The sequence below is a fragment of the Strix uralensis genome, chromosome 1 (genome assembly GCF_047716275.1).
Source record: "Strix uralensis isolate ZFMK-TIS-50842 chromosome 1, bStrUra1, whole genome shotgun sequence".
Taxonomy (NCBI): Eukaryota; Metazoa; Chordata; class Aves; order Strigiformes; family Strigidae; genus Strix; species Strix uralensis.
The window spans coordinates 168854862-168873329 of NC_133972.1; the positions used below are offsets into that span (position 1 = coordinate 168854862).

The following is an 18468-nucleotide window of genomic DNA, read 5'->3' on the forward strand; positions in this document are numbered from 1 at the left end:
TAGTGGAAGGTGTCCCTGCCCATGGCAGGGGGATTGGAGCTAGATGATCTTTAAGATCCCTTCCAACCCAAACCATTCTATGATTCTATGAGCCACGCCAGAGCAGTCTGTTCCTGAAGGACTGCACTCAGTGGGAGGGACCCACACTGGAGAAGTTCATGAAGAACTGCAGTTCGTGGGAAGGACTCACATTGGAGAAGTTTGTGGAGGATGTCTCCTGTGGGAGGGACTCCACACTGGAGCAGGGCAAGAGTGTGACAAATTCTTCCTCAGGGAGGAAGGAGCAGCAGAGACAATGGGTGATGAACTGACCAAAAACCCCCAAGCCCTGTCCCCCTGTTCCATTGCAGGGGAGGAGGTAGAGAAAATCAGGAGTAAAGTTAAGCCTGGGAAGAAATGAGGTGGGGGAAGGTGTTTTAAGAGTTGGTTTTATTTCTCAATGCCCTACTCTGATCTGAGTGGTAATAAATTAAACTAATTTTTCAAGTTGAGTCTGTTTTGTCTGTGACAGTAATTGGTGAGTGATCTCTCCCTGTCCTTATCTCAATACACGAGCCTTTTATTATATGTTTTCTTTGCCATCCAGCTGAGGAGGGGAGAGATAGAGCAGCTTTGGTGGACACCTGGGATCCAGCCAGGGTCAACCCACCACAGTAGATTCTCTCAACTACTTTTGGGAGCAGGGTACTAGAGTAGGGGCACCTCTATTTTGACTCAGTATGCCAGCTCATACGTTCAAATCTGGACCTACCTACTTCGTCAGATTTTTCACATAAGCATTTACCTGGATGATTCTGACTTTACAGACAACTCTCTTCACATTTAAATTTCTGCTTTCTGCTTTTGCAGGGAGACCTTCATTTATAGCCTGTTAGATCTCCAGTCTACCAAGCTAACAAAACACAAATTGCTTTGACTCACAACACATGCTTGAGAATTCTTTGCTTGGAAATGTGAGCTTCCTCTGTAGACCCAATTTTATTTGAATATGACAGTAGTAAAGCAGCCATCAACTATACTCCAAAAAATGAGAGCCAGGGATTCAAAGGGAAAATTCAAATAAGGAAATTCAAATAATGCCAAGATAGAACAGCTTCCTGTCATTGATTATATCATGTAGCGTGTTCATAAAATTATGAAACAGCTCTATGTCTGTCAGACTAAGAATTAAGAAGTTGTATTCATCTTAACACAGTCTTTATTTCTTATTAGCAATGTACCAAAGTATGAGAAAAAAAAAATATCAAGTAGTGACCTTGTGACTACATAATTAGCACCAGTTTGCTCACGCACAAAATTAAAAATAACTGATAAAAGAAAACATTTGCTTGAACAGAAGGATCATACTTGCTTTCTTAAGAAAAGCCTGATTTCATTTATTCATGACAGACCAAGGAAGGTACAACAAGATCTCTATTTAGACATCATTTTTCCAGTGCGAGGCCATACATCTCTCTGTAGTACAAAAGTGTCACAATAGACATGAATAAAATTTGCTCTTCATCTCACAGAGTCATATTTCCTAGAGACAACAGATGTTAAACTTAAAAAATATAATAAAAAAGGAAAAATGGTTTTCATCTAGTAGCATAAATTAAGCAATGGTGGCCTGTCAAGAGTGATATTTCTCACTTGCAGAATATAAACTTAGGTGTATGTTTACTACAGCATGAAAGTCTTATTTGGTGCTAACAGTTTGGCAAATATATTCCCTGATAACTGACACAGAAAAAATACACAGATAAAATTGATATCAGATTTTAGACAGAGCAGTTCTTCTCGAAAGCAAGAGTGTTTAAAGAAATATCATTAAAAAAATGCAGATTTCCTTTACTCCCTGGAGGACATGGCAATCCAGTACAATCCTTTGGAATAGCCCTTGCTATTTACACAGCCACATCAAGCCCTACTCACCCGTTTTTTGGCTGAGCTGATAGAGGAAACACTTGCGCAGATCCGCATTGTCCCTGAAGGTCAGTTGCAAAAGTGACCCTGACTTTTTCAACTTCTGCATGAGCCACAGACCTGGAATGAAAATTGGTGCATATTTTCATCTTGTTTGACATGTGCCTACAGTAAGGGTAGCACTGCAACTCAGTATAAGTCTTTGTTTCTTCTTCTATTACTAATCAACAAGTAGAAAATTCTAAGATTCTCACAGGATATGGGTAATGGTTTTAACTAAAAGAGGGCAGATTCAGACTAGATATAAGGAAGAAATTTTTTACAATGAGGGTGGTGAAACACTGGAAGAGGTTGCCCGGAGAGGTGGTAGATGCCCTGTCCCTGGAAACATTCAAGGTCAGGCTGGACGGGGCTCTGAGCAATGTGATCTAGTGGAAGATGTCTCTGCTCATTGTAGAGGGGGTTGGACTAGATGAAGTATAAAGGTCCCTTCCAACACAAGCTATTCTATGATACTGATTATCCATGTCACGGTAGTATGAAAACTCAGGAAGGCTGAACTGTGGGACATTCTGTTCCCATAGCACTGCAAGTGTCTTCTTCAGCCTTGGAGATGCTTCTCTTTACTGGTAGTATACAGAGAAGTGGAAGAATACCATGGAGACAAGGTGATCGCTCACTTCTGCATACCCTTGGGTTTTCCAGGGAGCACTGTGATGGACCTTGTAGGAGATACTGAAAGCCCCTCTCGCTGCAATTTTTTTCTATGTGGGTTTGAAGTCTTCAGCAAATATTTTCCACAACTTCAGTGTACAAGTCATGTTGTTACAATTTATTGCTACCTCCATGTTTTGTTTTCTCATGCACACTGCCATGAACTGCAGCCAGTCATAGCTTTCCCATCAACTCTTACCTGTACTAACCAAAGTACTGTTGTTGTAAAGAGTTCCCAGGTGAGGCCCAGAGAGGGACAGGAAGGTGTGTAACTTGTTGAGGTAATAGCGAAACCTGGGGCGAGTTAGTACAGATCGAATGATGACGTTACCAAGGGAATGTCCAATAAAACTGTTGGGAAAGAAGAATTACATTAACACAAAAACCAACTTAATTTTATTCAAATTAAACATACGGGTGGCATGAATTGCTCTTGATGGGACTCTATCAGGGCTTTCAGTAACATCCTTTGGTTACCATTTCACATTTTTTTCAGCCTAGTAGAGACTCTTCCATCTATGACAATGTAAAAATTAATCTCACTGATTCAATGGCTTTTGACACAGGCACTTTTGGAAAAGCTAATTTCACTGAATGTTGCTCATGTAACTCAACCAGACACAGGCCATTAACTATCAAAATGCTTACCTTATTCGGGATATGGAGAGGTTGTACAACTGGATATGCTGAATAATTTCATCCAATAATCGGTCAGTCATTGTATCAAAATCAGCAAAGGTATCAGTCTGGTGAAAAATGGAATGAGTCGGTGAATTAAAATATATTGCACTTATTGCAGACTGATGTTATTTTCAAAGTAAAATGCAAGTAGAAACTTAATAACCAGTCCAAATTTTCTTTATATGTGCTGAAAGGGAAGGGGGGGGACTTTTCTCAGTCTCCAGGTCCTCTAAAAATTGAAGTTCTCCTTTGAAAACAGTCATGAAGTTTCACTTTTCAGTTTATTAGCAAATAGCTTCCAAGTAGTATTGCAAACTTATATCAACACAAGTATTTACTTTCTCACATAGCATCAACAGTTAACAGCAATACCATGGGTCAGTGTGGGTCACATATCTATCATCAAAGCCCATGTGGAAATTGGGCCCTCTAGAAGACGACTCATATTTTTAATGGGATTAAATTACTCCTATGGTTGCTTCTCTCTCTACTGACTGTGCCTCTAACTTTGACACATGTCATGATAGGATAAACCCAGACTTACTATTTATTAATAGTAAGATTAAAAATATTAGGCTGAGTGATTCCAGCGTAATAAGTATTAGTTTAAAGCAGCCTGACTTGACCCTGGTGAGATTTGCTAATGCTCAGCTGCTCTAGATGCCGCACTCTGCACATGGAAGAAGAGCTTTTAGCATTTAGGATTTAACAGATTACTATGATAAAATAGTTTACAGCATTACAGACTGACACACAGTTATGCTGATGCTAAAGATGTAATAAAAAAATTATTTGGCTGTCTTAATGAAATGCTGTATGTTTGCTATTCAACAGTTATCAGTAAGAGAATGAGTGCTAGAGAGAGACATTTATTGCTTGCAACAGTACTGCCAATCGTGACACAATAAAACAAATAATATATTGTCCAGCCTATACAATTGCAGGCAGATCTTATTCAGAACTGTGTCATTTGGCAATCCAACAGGACTCTAAATCAAATTCATAACTAATGAGATGCCACAAAAACAATCATCAAATGTTGGAACAGCTATTCAGAGCAAACATTTGAGTAATTAATGCTTTTGTGACACAACTCATCTTGCTAATTGAAGCTCTTGCAAAGGAAAACATGAGTATATTCACTTTGCAAAACAGCCTTAAAATAAATGTTCTCATAAACTACAAACCGTCCACTAACCTTCTGCCTGTTTGTTTTGTCTGCATTGCTAATTAATTATTTCCTCCTAGCCTGATTATCCCAAATCTTTCAGGTTGTTTAAAAGGGGAAGAATCATAACCATTAATCATAAACAAAACACATCAAGCATCATATTTCACCTGCTTATATCTCCATCTTTTAGTATCATCTCAGCCTGATTGAGCTTGTCAAATGTATCACAAATGAATGCTAAAAAAAGTGATTTGCATTTTCCTCTATGAGGCAAACTTCAGCTAAACTATTGATTTCTTGGGTCATTTATAGTGCGGTTCTCAGAGCAAGGAAAAAAGGGTGACAGGATGCTTTACAGCATGCAAACAGACATCAAACCACATGGGTTCCATTTCCAGTGCCATGGGAACTTTCTCACCTTCTCAGACTATAAGAGCACTAAAAGTTCCCATTATGGGCTCTGAATAATGTTAAATAGACATGTAAGATGTTTCATTCTCTGAAAACATGAGAAGAGGCTTTGATGCACGTCTGAAGTGGACTCCTCATTATTTTCATCTTGCTTACATTCACTGTGCATGTCTGCTCCCGTTAGAGATGTGCACTGGAAGGTGTCAAGTTCACAGACTAACACCAACTGGCCACTTCAAAATATAAAAGCTGTTGAACAAAGAAGGTTGGAAAGTTTTGACTCAAATCAGAATGTTTCTGGCTGGGAACTAGAAATCCTTATCTTGTACATAAAGTTAGGCTTCTGTATCATAAATATGGGTTCATTGCAGAGCAAAGCATAGAATTAATTTCTGTTTCTCTGCCTAGACTAACAATGAATTTTTCTGGAGGGTGTTTTTTTATTGTTCAAGGAAATAAATCTCATAAGCATTGCAACAGGAAAAACAATGGCTGATGCAGCAAAGGAAGCTGACAACACCTGCTGGATATTCCACATCCTCCAGAGAATTTAGCATCGCTAAAGTTGCTGCTTTCTGTGCGTGCTGTATTGCCTGGCATCCAACAAGCAGAGACACTAGGTCTCTGTTTGCAAACTGACAGAATAGATCAATTTTCTTCACCTAAGTTCTAGTCCTGTAAGTGCTAATGTCATTGACTTTGACTTTAATGCTAGGAATATTTTCTGATGGGTTTGAAAACTCTGTCTGATTAGACAGAAAAAAGACCAGGCCTTTGTACTAAATACTACATAAAATTCCCTGAATTCCCCACTACTTTTGTTTCATTCAGCTGGTGAAAAAGCTTTGCTGAAGGCTTGTTTCTGCAATGTCAACAGATTGTAGCAGATCTAAAGGAAGGTAGAGATTAGCTCTGTACTACCTGATTTCTTTCAGACATTAGGAAGTCCAGTTTTCCACCAGGGAGTCCCAGTTCTATAAAAGTTTTTACCAGCCGCAGATCTGCACTGTTACCTAGAAATAACAGGTAACATATTTATAAAATGTAATTCAACAGAAAAATAACTAATATAGAGTCAATTTAATACATGTCTTTCTATAAACCTTGACACCAGGGAGCTCTTGCTAAGTGCTGCTAAGGCAGCTCACAACACCATAGGATCATGCATTTAAACAGTGGGAGATCAAGAATATCCACAGCCTGCACAAGGTGGGTCTGGACCTAACCTCCTGCTGCTGGGGACTGCATAAATGGTGGGGAAGAAAGGGCTAAGTTCAGGCCCAAAATAACTCTGCCCCCTGTTTGCTGAACAACAGAGGTAAGACAAAAAGACAAAAAGCTGAGGTCTGTCCTTCTACCTTCACAGCTGGTGAGGCTCCCAGGACACTGCAGCCCTGCCAGGGACCTCTGCACATGTGCTGGGGTACAAGGCTGTACCTTCAGAGGTAGAGTAGCCTGCCTCTGTGTATTTGCAATTAGAGACAGTCCTGAAATACTATCAGGCTCCTAATATTTCGGAGAAGCCCCATCCCATACTAGGAAATTCCAAAGTCTTCTGAAATGTTTTGTTGGAAAAGGAGATACCTCCACCTCATGAGAAGGACATTACTGCCACTGAGATACTGAATGACAAGTGGTCCTTGCTCAAGCCAGCAAGTGTTTGTTTTCCACCTTTCTGAGAACGCCTGAGATTTCAGAGTCTCTACCCCTCCTTCTCTGTGTTTCAAGGTTAACATCTACTCCTTTCCCATTGATACCAATAACTTTTCAAGAGGAGTTTCAAGTTTAACATATCTATTTTCTGCTTAGAAAGCATATATGTAAAAAATTCCAGACCATGCTTCCTCTGCAGTGAATAATAATTTTTATTCTCTCACTTTCTAAAGCTGGCCATTGTCTACCCTATAACAGTGTTGGGGGGGTTTAAATAATGTTTTCATCCTGGTGACATACTGCAAAACAACGAAGCATCTGTGGAAAGACAAGAGTTACTGTAATGCACTCCTCCTGTACACAGAAGGACTGATGTACTTTGATGTAGAATTCTGTTTAAACAACAAAAATAGTTGCAGCACCCATTTCTTAGAGCAAATATTTAATCACACACAGAATCACACACAGAATCGTCTAGGTTGAAAAAGACCTTGAAGATCATCCAGTCCAACCATTAACCTAACACTGACAGTTCCCAACTACACCATATCCCTCAGCGCTATGTCGACCCTACTCTTGAAGACCTCCAGGGATGGGGACTCCACCACCTCCCTGGGCAGCCCATTCCAATGCCCAACAACCCGTTCTGTAAAGAAATGCTTCCTAATATCTAGTCTAAACCTTCCCTGGCACAACTTGAGGCCATTACCTCTTGTCCTATCGCTTGTTACTTGGTTAAAGAGACTCATCCCCAGCTCTCTGCAACCTCCTTTCAGGGAGTTGTAGAGGGCAATGAGGTCTCCCCTCAGCCTCCTCTTCTCCAGACTAAACCCCCCCAGTTCTCTCAGCCGCTCCTCATACGACATGTGCTCCAGACCCTGCACCAGCTTTGTTGTCCTTCTCTGGACACGCTCGAGTCATTCAATGTCCTTTTTGTAGTGAGGGGCCCAAAACTGAACACAGTCATCGAGGTGCAGCCTCACCAGTGCTGAGCACAGGGGTAAGATCACTTCCCTGTCCCTGCTGGCCATGTTATTTCTGATACAAGCCAGGATGCCATTGGCCTTCTTGGCCACCTGGGCACACTGCTGGCTCATGTTCAGCCGGCTGTCAATCAACACCCCCAGGTCCCTCTCTGACTGGCAGCTCTCCAGCCACTCCTCCCCAAGCCTGTAGCGCTGCTGGGGGTTGTTGTGGCCCAAGTGCAGCACCCGGCATTTGGCCTTATTGAAACTCCTCCAGTTGGCCTTAGCCCATTGCTCCAGCCTGTCCAAATCCCTCTGCAGAGCCTCCCTCTAACTTAATAAGGACTAAATACTTAATTAAGTTAAATACTTCCTTAGATTCTCCATTCTTTCGTACTTGCTGAATATCTGCCCTTTTTTGTTTACACCAAAAGGACTTGCAAACAGCAATTCCTCCTGGCCTTACCATCCAATCCATGGACACAGACAACCAGGTGAATGCCATCTTCCAAATTTTCTTCCTCTTCCTCTGGTGGAAAATATGGGATATCAGAAGCTAGTACAGATAAGTCACTGTACAGAAATCCTTCAATCTTCATTTCTTTTTTAAATTTTTCTTTGGCCTGATAAAAACTGGAGAATACATTAATTAATCACAATAGAACTGTGTGTTCAACATCAAACCTTCAAACTAGAAATGAGGAGGCTGGTATTTGCAAGAAATTATGTTTGCAACTTTCAAGTGGAGACCTGGTTACTATTCCTTATATATTCTGATTGAGAGAAATGCAGATGCAGGGGAGAAAATGTTTCTGATCTGGCTACATTCAGGGGATACCTAAAGTGTATTAGCACCTCATACCTGCCAGAGGAATGAAGGATTTACAAAAAATAATTTTCTGGTGGCCCATAACAATGAGACTAAGATATAGAATTAGCAATTTGGCATCTTAATGTCATCAGCCTTATAGATACCAAAATGCAAAATGTATAATTTTGCTAACATCAGATCCATTTATCAGCACAAAGTTTGGAGTTAAAGGATGCACCTCATATGGTAGATACTTTTGTTCTGGTTTGGTTTCAGCTTCTTCTGAAAACATTTCATAGCTAAGAGGAAGAGCAGTTCAGTGCTGAAAAATTAAGCTAACCCCTTTCCTATTCGAGACTTAAAATTTGACACATGAGTTCACCCTGAAGCATTCTGCTGGTTGAAGATACCAAACTCTTCAGTGGCTTTTTGACTTACCAAAACTTATCCACAGTTTTTAAGAATTAATAATCACAACATAGAATCACTACGTAGAATTACGTAGAAAACTGGGATGGATGAGTTTAGGAAATATAAACCTTTAAAGCTTGAGAATAGTTTAAGGCCACTTGATATAATGGTAAACAATTACTTACATCGGCCCAACTGACTTTAAAGGGACACAAGAATGAAAAATCTAGCATTCAGGCCATGGACCCAGAGGCCCTGGGTTCATGTGCACAAATTTTGAGCTTAGATTAAGCAGGACTTACATCAGGATCTATAAAAAAACATCAAGATACTTTCAGAAAAATAAAAATAAAGCCTTGGGTAGCAAAAAAATGCACATGCAGATAGCTAACATTTTGGGGAGCTGAATGGGTTGAGAAATTCCCATGCTACTGTTTTCCTTCAGCACAGCAGAGACACCAAAATATAAGGGAAGTATACATGTGTTAGTGTGCCAATCTGTGAAATGGGCCACTGTGACATAAAGGCAACAGTGGGGCATTTCTGTCATGGGCAATGAAGAAGGAAAAAAAAGAAAAAGCCTCTTCTCCAACTACCCAGGATGCCAATTCTGCCATTTTTCTGGTTTGAGCAGCTGAAGTTGAGACCCTACCAGCCAGCCTATGCTCCTGATTCATAATACAGCTGAGTGCATTTATTTAATCAGAAGAGAAAAACAATCTATGGCACTGTCATAGTGAACTGACTATTTGGGATCAGTACTCAAGTCTGAGTAACCTTGATTTCATGAAGGAGGGCCAGGTCTTAAAGATCATTTAGACACCTAAATACCACTGATTTCATGAGGATTAAGGACCTAATGTCTTTGACAATCTCGGTCTCTTGTGTTTTCATCATTCCTGTCTATTTAGATTATTTATAAACCATTTATCTATTTGGATTATTTATACTGTAATTCCTCAGGCAGCAACTGTCTCTGAACGCAAGCTTACTGTATTAGGGTCCTGAACTTTTCAGGGTCTCTTGGCACTACAGTAACATTAATGAAGACAGTAATTAGACGTTCTTACTTCAGCATCCTTTCATTGGTCTCTTCATCCATCTCATTTGAATTAGAAGAGACAACTCCAAAAGAGCCCAGAGGCTGGTGTGTGATGGGGAATGCAGCCTGCTTTGCAGAGAAGCCAACCATAGCAGGGGTCTCTTTGAGCACAGAAGAAAAAGGAAGACACGTGGCTGTGCAAGAGACGGAGAGGTTAACCACATCAACAGCCTTTCTGCTTTCCAGGGCTACTCCCTCCGTTGTTGCCAAATGAAAACTGGTGCCATTAGCTACAAGTTTATGCTCTTGGCTGTTGGGTTCCTGAGGATATTCAGCCTGGTAGGATCCTGCAGAAGGGTCTGCTGAGGCAGGTGAGTCGTTGAGCTCAATTTCTTGTAACCCCTGCATTTCTGCATACACTGCTGGGCTCTCATCAGCAAGAGAGCTACCACACTCTCCTTGCATTGAGCCAAATTCTGTTGAAGTCTCTGAAGGAGGTGGAACAGGATAGCAAAAATCTGGTACCAGCTTTATGCTTTGTGAGAAATCCTCCTCTCCTGAAATTCTACTATTGGAGTAAAAGCCTTGTTGTAATTTTAAACTGTCTGGCTTAAGTTTATCCGTTGGATCCTCAATGCATGTATCAAACTTATCTATATTTTTTTCCAAGTAATTATAAGCCCTTGGTGTTTTTAAGCTGCACTCACCATCTCTGTCCAGTGACTGGCACTCAGAGACATTATCTCGGAGCTGCTTTGGACAAATGGGTGGTCTTGCCTTTTCCAAACTACAGTAGGTCTCTGGAAAACCTTCCTTCTCCTCCTCCCCTTGTAACTCAGTGTTACTGCTACTGTGTTTGATGGTGGGTTTGGGATGTCCTCTTGGTTCTAGTTGTCCACTTTCGGTGGTAGCTTGACATTCAGAAAAGTCCATGATTAATTTTCCATCTCCACCCTCTGTTCCTGTGCAACTTGTTAAGTTTCCTCCTGAATCTCCCAAGGTTGCTTCACTGTGTTTGGATATATCTACCTCCTCTGCAGGCTCTTCTGGGCTACTGATCTGAGGAGCTGAGACAGATTTTGTCAGTTTGGTAAGCTCCACTTCCCTCTCTTCTTCCTCAAAGGGCAAAGAGCTGATGGATGTGAGTGATGCTTGGATCCCACTGGGCAAGCTGGTATTGCTTTCTGTGTGGCCACCCTCCAGGGAATTTCGGTGGATGGCATGCCTTCGTACCAAGTGGTGCAGAATCTCTCGATCGCTGGGCAGCTCCAGTGCCCGACTGCGAGCATCAGACCACGCCACTGAACTGGGTTCACTTTCAATGCCTGAATCAGATATTATAGAGGAGGATCTTTTTATAACCCCTGACATCAGTGTAAATTCTTCACACTCCTCACCCCGTTGCTCCTTTGTGAACAATTTCACTTCAAAGCTGTGTGTGGGCAAAGCCTTCAAAACAGGGAGCAGAACTTTGCTGTCTGGATCTCCTGTTTTTTCAAGAGTAGTTAATTCATTCAGTGCAAGTTCAGATGAAGTGAAATTATTCTCGGGATGACTAGATTCATCTATTTTATGTATTTCAGTCCTGGCTTTCAAGCCATCACTTCCACATGCTCCACACTCATACTGAGCACTGACAATTAACACGGGCTCACTTTTGTGGGAATCCTTATTGCTAGGTTTATTATCTCCATAGGTAACATCTGCCACAAGTCTATTGTCTTTTAATAACATTTCCTCGGGTGTTTTAAAGTCTTCTGATGTGCATTCTGTATTGCCTGGCTCTGAGTCAGAAGTTGTTTCCTTACTTGAAACAAAAATGTTTTCAGGTTTCCTTTGGCCTTCTTTGATCGCTGTACATACCTGAGATGTGGAGTGCTGGTTTAAACCCTTAGCTGTATAAGCAGCACCTTCAGTACCACTGTATATGCAGGAGGGATTCCTGTTTATCCTGTCTGTGTGTATTAGCAGAGTACCTTTCCCAAAGTCTCCTTTCCTTACTGCAGTGTCATCATTTGATGCAAAATCTTCATTGTCGTCTATTATATCCATTTGAGTACTTGCAGGAATCTCAAATTCTGGGAAAACTTCCAAACTCTGATCTGAAAGAAAGAAAGAAAGAAAAAAAGAAAAAAAGAAGTAGTACCTGCAAGAACACAACAAAATACCCCAAGGTGGTATGGGACATTGAAAAGTGACTGTAAAGCCTAAAAAAATTATGTATATTTATATTATATAAATTATACATGCATTGGAGGCATATTACAAATGCAAATGCCAGAGTGCATTTAACTAGAATTGTACTCACTAAACAGCTATAGTTAAGGCCAAAGAAGACAATACCAATAAAATATACTTTCCTCAGTATATCCATCTATCCTCAGTGTATCTAAACTATTAGTTTTTTACAGCATAGGAAGCAAAACAAAGCTGACATTCTTGGTATTCCTGCTGTAATATGACATTGTTCATAGTATAGCTCTTGCTTGTAAGTCAGTTTAAAAGTCAGTTTAATAGTTTAAATATCTGTAATAAGCACTGTCAAAATTTAGGCAGTTGGATAACTCTGAAAGAGTGGAAATTTTGAACCACGGGTCATATTAAAGCCAAATGCTGGGTGCTGCACTTGGGCCACAACAACAACCCCAGCAGCGCTACAGGCTTGGGGAGGAGTGGCTGGAGAGCTGCCAGTCAGAGAGGGACCTGGGGGTGTTGATTGACAGCCGGCTGAACATGAGCCAGCAGTGTGCCCAGGTGGCCAAGAAGGCCAATGGCATCCTGGCTTGTATCAGAAATAGCTGGCCAGCAGGGACAGGGAAGGGATCTTACCCCTGTACTCGGCACTGGTGAGGCTGCACCTCGATGACTGTGTTCAGTTTTGGGCCCCTCACTACAAAAAGGACATTGAATGACTCGAGCGTGTCCAGAGAAGGGCAACGAAGCTGGTGCAGGGTTTGGAGCACATGTCGTATGAGGAGTGGCTGAGGGAACTGGGGTTGTTTAGTCTGGAGAAGAGGAGGCTGAGGGGAGACCTCATTGCCCTCTACAACTCCCTGAAAGGAGGTTGCAGAGAGCTGGGGATGAGTCTCTTTAACCAAGTAACAAGCGATAGGACAAGAGGTAATGACCTCAAGTTGTGCCAGGGAAGGTTTAGACTAGATATTAGGAAGTATTTCTTCACAGAACGGGTTGTTAGGCGTTGGAATGGGCTGCCCAGGGAGGTGGTGGAGTCCCCATCCCTGCAGGCGTTCAAGAGTCGGGTTGACATAGCACTTAGGGATATGGTGTAGTTGGGAACTGTCAGTGTTAGGTTAATGGTTGGACTAGATGATCTTCAAGGTCCTTTCCAACCTAGATGATTCTGTGATTCTGTGATTTACAAGACTATGGTCACCTATAATATTAATACATATTGCTTCCTTGCTAATCTTAATAGTTGAGTAAAAAGAAAAGGGAACTAAGGGCTATGAGGTTTTGCTACAAATCTGTGGACCTAAATAATTTCTTAATTAAAAATTTGATTTGGGTACTCTAAAGGAAAATATACATTTTTTAAAGCAATTCTGCCTTTCAGGGACAGTGTTGGGCTTCATGCTGGAATTGTGGTTTTGTTCTGAGTTTTCTTACCACTAGATGTCACACTGGGGATGAAATTCATAGTGCTGTTTTTCCTTTAAATTTGTACTGTAACAAAAATCCAAAAGGTTTTGTTCTCTTTCTAGATTTTGCTTCCAGCTCTTGTAACTAAACAGCTTATTTTGAAGATGAAAATTATGAAGCTACAGGCAATACTCTAGTTTGCTAATAGGGAAAACACAAGAATTCAGCTATATTACATAGTGGACCACACTCTGATCCAAGCTGCAGCCAGTCCAATGGATGTGATATCACTTACCCTGGGCTGGGGAAGTGAACCTCCCTCAGCTCAAGCTGTGTCATAAAGCTGTACCTTGTGGTGTTTTGCTCACCTTTGCAAGGAATATCCATGTACCTATCTTCAAATATAACTGGGAGCGTGTTCCAGTCCCCATCTATGTCAAGGCATTCTGCTGGAAGCGGGGGCATGCTGGTGAAGTATTCAGAATTACGAATTTCTGTAGAAATCTGTCCATGACTTTGGATCCTGGCAACAAAGCACAAAAGTAATTGAGTGTTTGAGTAGTTACCACATTGTGTCTCCATCACTCCTGCCAACCCAGCAGCAAAGCTGGCTGTGCAGACAGAGAACAGAGGAAATGTGCTTAAGAGGACAGGAGGTACCCAGTGCTCCAAGGAGGTTTCACATGAGTCGATTTCTGTCTCTCAGTTGGAGATACCTACAACTTGCACACTCTCTCACTGCAAAACCTCTTTTTGAAACTGTTCCAGCTGCTGCTGCCACAGGCTTCTGCTAACTACCATAACTCTTTGCTGTCCTCTCAGGGGTCACTGCAGCTGGCTGAGACTGGATCCCTCAGGGGCTTTTTGGTCAGAAAAAGAGGTCTGTCATTCTGGTTGTGACAAGGGTTTCAAAACACAGATGCAGGAAACAATAATAAAATTTTGGTTGAGCAGTACAGGGAGGAACAAGGCCAAGAAAGATGCATGGCAGGCCCTCTATCTCACTTTCAGCAGTCCTCAGAACCCTGCAATATCTCAGCTACGTATGTATTTGGAAGAGCTAAGACACATCAATTCAGCCACTGCCTGTTAGCAGAACTAAAATAACTGTTTCCATCTTTTGGGCCATGTAAAATGCTACCTGGCTTTCATCAGTGAACATAACATTAAACTGGCACACAAATGTGAGTTCAGCTATAACAAATACAATAATTTTTAGTTCTGATGAGCCTTCCTATGTAAGCACGTTCCTCAAAAAACAGGGAAAACATCAAATAGAAAGTTTATTTATTTGTGTTGACTCTGATTAATTTCTTTATCCTAAGGAATAAAGAGGAAGGCAACAAGCTTTTCATAGATGATCAGCTGAAAGCAATTCTGCACAGATACCATAGGACAGCACAATGGCAGTATTTCAGATTATCATTGGCAAAAGGCAGATAATCATCATGTGGCAGTGAACTGGAAAAAAACACTTTACACATTATGAAGCAAAACTCAAACAGCAGGTTTGTAATTCATGCCAGCATGGAAGATTCCTATGTCCAGACACAAATAACTTCTTCAGACCAGCATATCAGCTTCAACATCAAAACACAATTGTTGCTGTCTATCATTTGCTCTTACCTGTAGGCCAGTTATTTTTTCCTCAAAGATAAACAAGTCATTAGTTGTTAAAACATGACTCAGACAGGAGTCAGAAACAGCTAACTGCTCATTCTTGCCTGCAGCAACACCTGGGTCTTTAGAGTTAACTCTTAACTCCATAATAAAAGTTCTCACTGACATATTAATTAATAACATCAGCACTTTACTAAAGACCACATGTAAAAATAATAAACTAAGCTTACTTCAAGACCAATCTCTGGCACAAAAGATGTATCATTGATACTGAAAGGTGTGAGGAAATTTTTTTTTTCTGTAAAATATTGGGAGGATGTCACCTCCTAGAGGATCCCACTCTGCATGTTATGCAACCTATTGAAAATAGTGTGTCCTTTTCTATCTAAGCAGTGAAATGCTGTGAGGCATGTAGGTGCATGGTGTCACACAGAACTCACAACAACAGTACAGGAGGCAAAAGAAAAAGCTCTTGTCTGGTAAGCAGGAAGAAAGAACCAGGGGAAAATACTGTTAATGTTTGAGGTGGTTGTGCAGCACCTGGCATGCTGAGAGCTGATCTCACCTGGAGACTCTGTGAACCCAATTAATACCCCCCACTGCCACCCCTGACATTAATAATACTCTGGCAGCCAAGACTGTTTTTCCAACTACATCACCTAGCAAAATCAAAAAGAAAACAGGACTCTGCCATGAGACCTGTATGGACTGAATTTACCTACATAGACCAACTTTTAAAGTTTGTAAACTATTTTACTATATTTTTTTTTTTAAACTCAGTATCCTTCATAATCACTGAGGAAAAATAATGTTTATCTGTAGGAAACGGGCTAGTTCTGGGGCTGCCTGGAGAAGTAAAAGCACTTCATGCAATTAGGCTTCCTCCTGTGCAGGGTTATGTTTGCTTGAATGGGGCCATGAGTGTCTGTGCCCTCACCCCAGGATCTCGACATGGGGTTTTTCCTTCTACATAACTCCCTGAAAACCTGACATGTGAGGACTAAGTGAGCTCAGCTGGGCCCCTAAAGCCATGGTGTTAATGAAATCATGGCCCTTTCCATCAACTCTGAATAAGCCCTAATGTCCCTATTCACAGCTCTGAGAGTAATTTTCTTCTTTGCACTAGGTCAGAAGCAGATGTCTCACTTAAGTCTCATCATCATGACAGGACCTGATGTCATGGCCTCTTTAAGACCCTTCTGAAAGATGGGTTTCCACACTGGTGATGCTGTGGTCCACCCATGGTCACAGGCTTTTTCAGTGGACAAATAGTCCAGCCATCATTCATTACTCAGAAATACAAATCTGAACATCTTTGTTTAAACTCTGCCTTCAGAGGTCAGGTCCTAAGTATTATCCATGTGCTCCACTTGGGATCATTAGCTAAAACTGAAGGCAGGATTTGCCTTGGTGTAGCTTTAAAATTGGCTCCACATACTGCCCAGCTTGGTTCCAAGCAGGAAGTATCAAGTAGAAGGAAAAACCTACCTTGCCAATGTTTTATAGCATGTTTTTATGAATGCAGCTCAGTGCAACGTTTGTTTTCCTGGACTATTTTTCACTGTTGATTCTCAGTCAATTATCAGCCCTGAGCTGACATCACTCCCACAGTTCTTCCAGCTAATGTGGTGGGGTTCCCCATTCCCCTCCTCCACTGCTGAGTGGACATCCACAGCTTTACATTGGCTGTTTAATACTCCTGTCTGCATTTAAAGATCCTTTCTGCTACACAAAGTAGGGCTGGACAAAACAGCAAAAGAAATCCATGACTGCCTACCCCCCAAAATGTATAAATGTATATTAGTGAGGGTAAAAAGCAAATTTTTAAATGTTAAGCTCTTGTTGCTTATCAGCAGTTATTTCCCATTAAAAGTACCAGTACTGGATCTGGTGTAGTGAGTTTAGGAAGATAATTGAAGAAAGATAAAAATATGTTTCTGCATGCTCTGAGGTTGGTGGTGTTGGTGGAGATATGCTCTGAAGGGAAATGTACCCAACTGTGACTGAGAAGAGAGGTGGGGAAAGGCTCTCCTGGACTGTGTCCGTAGAATATAGGAATCTTGAAATTAATAATTTCTGGGGCCTGATCAGAGTCGCTTACTTTTCACACTGATTTCAATGGTTTTACAATATGGAGCTAGAACAGGCCCAGTGACTTCTCTCAAATCAAGCTCCTCTATATTCAGCAGAAAAGACCTCAGTCTTGATTTCAATTGAACTGCATTTTCAGTCATTCCAGTGACAGAGAAGGGTTAATGGGTTACTTACAGGCCTTCCTGGAATGTGAGCACAGCGGGTTTCTGGTGCTCAGTGTAGAAGAAGGCTTCTGAGAATCTCCTCACCTTGAGGAAGAAAGACACAGGTTAAACCTAAGATCTCCTGAAAGGTGCCAAGTACAATCACACTAATAACAGAGCAGTGACTGTCAGGACCAGATTCCTTAGTATGCTCCATCTGCGTTGCACCACTCTGGTGACAGAAAAAAAAAAAGAAAAGCTCAATTCTGCTTCACTTTCCCAATCCAGCACAAAGCAGCTGGTGTTATTGCCTGTTTTGCTGGGAGGTAAGAAATGTCTCTTGACAGTAAATCAAGATTTGCTTATGTGCATCTTCTGACTACTTTTCTAAAAGCTGTCAAATTTACCATTTTCCCCTGTGTTCTTAAAGTGGGGAAGATTTCTTCCTTTGCCACCGTTCAAACCACATAGCAGCAGTGCAATGAGTTACGAAATTAGAACAATTCATAATTGATCATGTCTTCAATGGGAACATCCACAGTGACTCCCAAGAGATTAAAGGAAGTCATATATCAGCCCAGAGGAGAATAAGCCCTATCATGGTAGAAACACATCTACCTATGTCATGATACAAACGAGAGCTCTTCAAATCTCTTCATGGACACTGGATCTGTTCAGTGTTGGATAATCAATTACAAAGAGCCACAGATCTGAAGTGGCTGGCAGAGCACAGAGTGTGAAATAAGCTATAAAAAATTCAGTGCTGCTATCTGCTCTGGAGTAAGCTTTGAGTTTAAATGAATCAAGCATAATATGCAATCAAATGTACTAAGCTGTTAAACTGCAGCCCATACATTACTAATAATATTTGTAAAAGTGACCTTTGTTACAGCATCAGAAAATGGCAGCGAAAAGCATATGTCATAGCATCTTGGCATCTCCCTAGATCCCAGCTGTGCTTTAACAAACAGCTTTTCTAAAAAAAGAACTATCATCCCTTCAAAAAGACTGTGTCTTAATAGTATGACTTTTCATTTGTAGCTCTCAAACTGTTTTCTAGAGCTGGAAAAGTGTCATTACACACAGTTTATATGGGGAGGCACAAAGGTATGTAATTTGCCAAAGGTCAAGCAAGCAGTCAGCATCATTTGACGCTGGAACAAACCACAGACTGCGATTCACCTTGCTGGAGCTTGGAGCATACAGAGTTGGGTCCTTTGCCTGAAAGTCACCCAGGTCCTCTCAAA

General features: G+C 41.2%; 1 protein-coding gene across 2 annotated transcripts in view; it reads right to left on the minus strand.

Annotated features, from left to right (window-relative positions):
* The window catches only part of FAM135B (family with sequence similarity 135 member B), a 250599-nt gene that overhangs the window by 7043 nt on the left and 225088 nt on the right, over nucleotides 1-18468 (minus strand). For both annotated transcript variants that reach the window (XM_074888616.1, XM_074888608.1), the window contains 8 exons: nucleotides 17253-17326; nucleotides 13733-13887; nucleotides 9793-11866; nucleotides 7967-8133; nucleotides 5804-5895; nucleotides 3268-3365; nucleotides 2819-2970; nucleotides 1915-2025 (listed from right to left, as the gene is read on the minus strand). In XM_074888616.1, coding sequence (XP_074744717.1) covers nucleotides 1915-2025; nucleotides 2819-2970; nucleotides 3268-3365; nucleotides 5804-5895; nucleotides 7967-8133; nucleotides 9793-11866; nucleotides 13733-13887; nucleotides 17253-17326 — 2923 coding nt within the window. The remainder of the gene's footprint in view (nucleotides 1-1914; nucleotides 2026-2818; nucleotides 2971-3267; nucleotides 3366-5803; nucleotides 5896-7966; nucleotides 8134-9792; nucleotides 11867-13732; nucleotides 13888-17252; nucleotides 17327-18468) is intronic.